Source organism: Propithecus coquereli, unplaced genomic scaffold (genome assembly GCF_000956105.1).
Source record: "Propithecus coquereli isolate 6110/MARCELLA unplaced genomic scaffold, Pcoq_1.0 Scaffold113, whole genome shotgun sequence".
Lineage (NCBI taxonomy): Eukaryota > Metazoa > Chordata > Mammalia > Primates > Indriidae > Propithecus > Propithecus coquereli.
Window position 1 is genome coordinate 4,811,942 of NW_012135303.1, and position 1,847 is coordinate 4,813,788.

A 1,847-nucleotide genomic window follows, 5' to 3' on the forward strand; every position below is an offset into this window, starting at 1 on the left:
CATTATATGAAGTTCAAAACCTTGCAAAATTAACCAATCTATGATGTTAGATGTCAGGATATTATTTATCTTTGGGTGCGTGTTGGGTAATGACTAGAAAGGGGGTACAAGGGAGTATCTGAGATACTGGTAATATACTGTTTCTTGGTATGGGTATTGGTTATATAACAGTGTTCACTTTGTGAAAATCTACCATGTTCTGATATGTATATTACATTTCAAACAACAGTTCACTTAAAAACACACAATAAAATTTTTTGGAAAGCAAGTTGACACTTGATTTGTATGTCTATACGAAACAGTATGTGTATAATGACAATCGATATATTTTTGAAAAAGAACTAAGGACCTAAAAGACAACAAAATTTACTATTTTAAAACTACAGCAATTAAAATTTACTGGTACACAGTGTATTTAATAGTACACATAATAGGCAAATCAATGGAACAAACTAGAATGAATAGAAAGTGACCCAGCAGATATGAGAATTTTTTAGTATGGTACACATAGCATTTCAATGTATAAGCACATTGACTTGTGCACTTAAGTAAAAGCATTAAACCTATAAGTTGTATAAGAGAAAGAACACTGTCTAAAAGAGACAAGAGAATTCTGGTTAATGCTATTAATTAGCTCAGTCATTTCACTTCTCTGGGCCTCAATGAATTGACCCCTAAAATGACAGGTTTGAAATACTGTACTTTCTATGACTTACAATCGAATTAATTGAAAAATGAGAATTTTAGACAAGAGGAGAATAACAGATCAGAGTTAACTTTGAAGCTTGGGGCAGGTACACAAGATAGTAAAGGTAGAAACAGTCATCTGATTTACCCAGCAAAAAACAAGATGGGGCCAGTGGTGACCTGGAGGAAAAGAAAAAAAAAGAAAATGAAAAGTAGCAGGACACTACAGATGAACTTCGTTATTGAATTGAGGGTAAGTTTCCTTGGAGTCCTGGAGACACAACCTATACCATTTTCATTCCCACCTTAATAGGCAACTACAGGTTGATGAATCCTGAACACTGTACAATGCACACAAACACTGTGTTATATATAAAATCTATGTACTCTGAACCGGTGTAATTCAAGCCCATATTTACCTTGCAAATGGAAGACGCATCAACTTGCACTGTTTACTAATCCGTTTCTTCTTGCTAGCTGACAGTAGAAAGGAACTCTGATGGAACTATTTTTGAAAAGAACAAAGGAAATGCAAAGAAAAAAAGTTTCTAACCTCATTAAATCATGTTTGTTTTTGAAGTACCAAATTATAGAATGACATCTATAGTAAAAGAACAATTCTTACATTAGCCTTCAATAATTTAATGAGAATAATGTGATGATAAGGTTAAAACACAGTTCATCCTTAATCATCCCAACCAAAGATAATAACTACCAATATTTTGGTACATGGCCTTCCAAACATTCTTCTATGCACAGGAATAAATTACGTGCTGCAGTCCCCAACCCCCCGGTTATGGCCCGGTACCACTCTGTGGCCTGTTAAGAACCAGGCCACACATCACAGCCTGAGCTCTGCCTCCCCCTACCCTCCGCCTTGTCCCATGGAAAAATTGTCTTCCATGAAACTTAGGAACCAGACACACAGCAGGCGGTGAGTGCTGGGCAAGCCAGAGCTAGCTTCATCTGTATATAGAGCCGCTCCCCATCCCTCACATCACTGCCTGAGCTCTGCCCCCCTCGTCCATGGAAAAATTGTCTTCCATGAAACTGGTCCCTGATGCCAAAAAGGTTGGAGACTGCTACATATGCGTATACCCACACATACACGATATCTCTACTTATATATGCAATATGTTCATGTTTACATATGTATTATG

The 1,847-nt window shown here is 36.8% G+C and overlaps 1 protein-coding gene across 1 annotated transcript in view; it reads right to left on the bottom strand.

The window, feature by feature from the left end:
• The window catches only part of SGOL2 (shugoshin-like 2 (S. pombe)), a 69,209-nt gene that overhangs the window by 51,816 nt on the left and 15,546 nt on the right, over positions 1 to 1,847 (bottom strand). Inside the window, exon 5 of the mRNA XM_012655463.1 lies at positions 1,107 to 1,192. Within this exon, the coding sequence (XP_012510917.1) occupies positions 1,107 to 1,192 (86 nt within the window). The remainder of the gene's footprint in view (positions 1 to 1,106; positions 1,193 to 1,847) is intronic.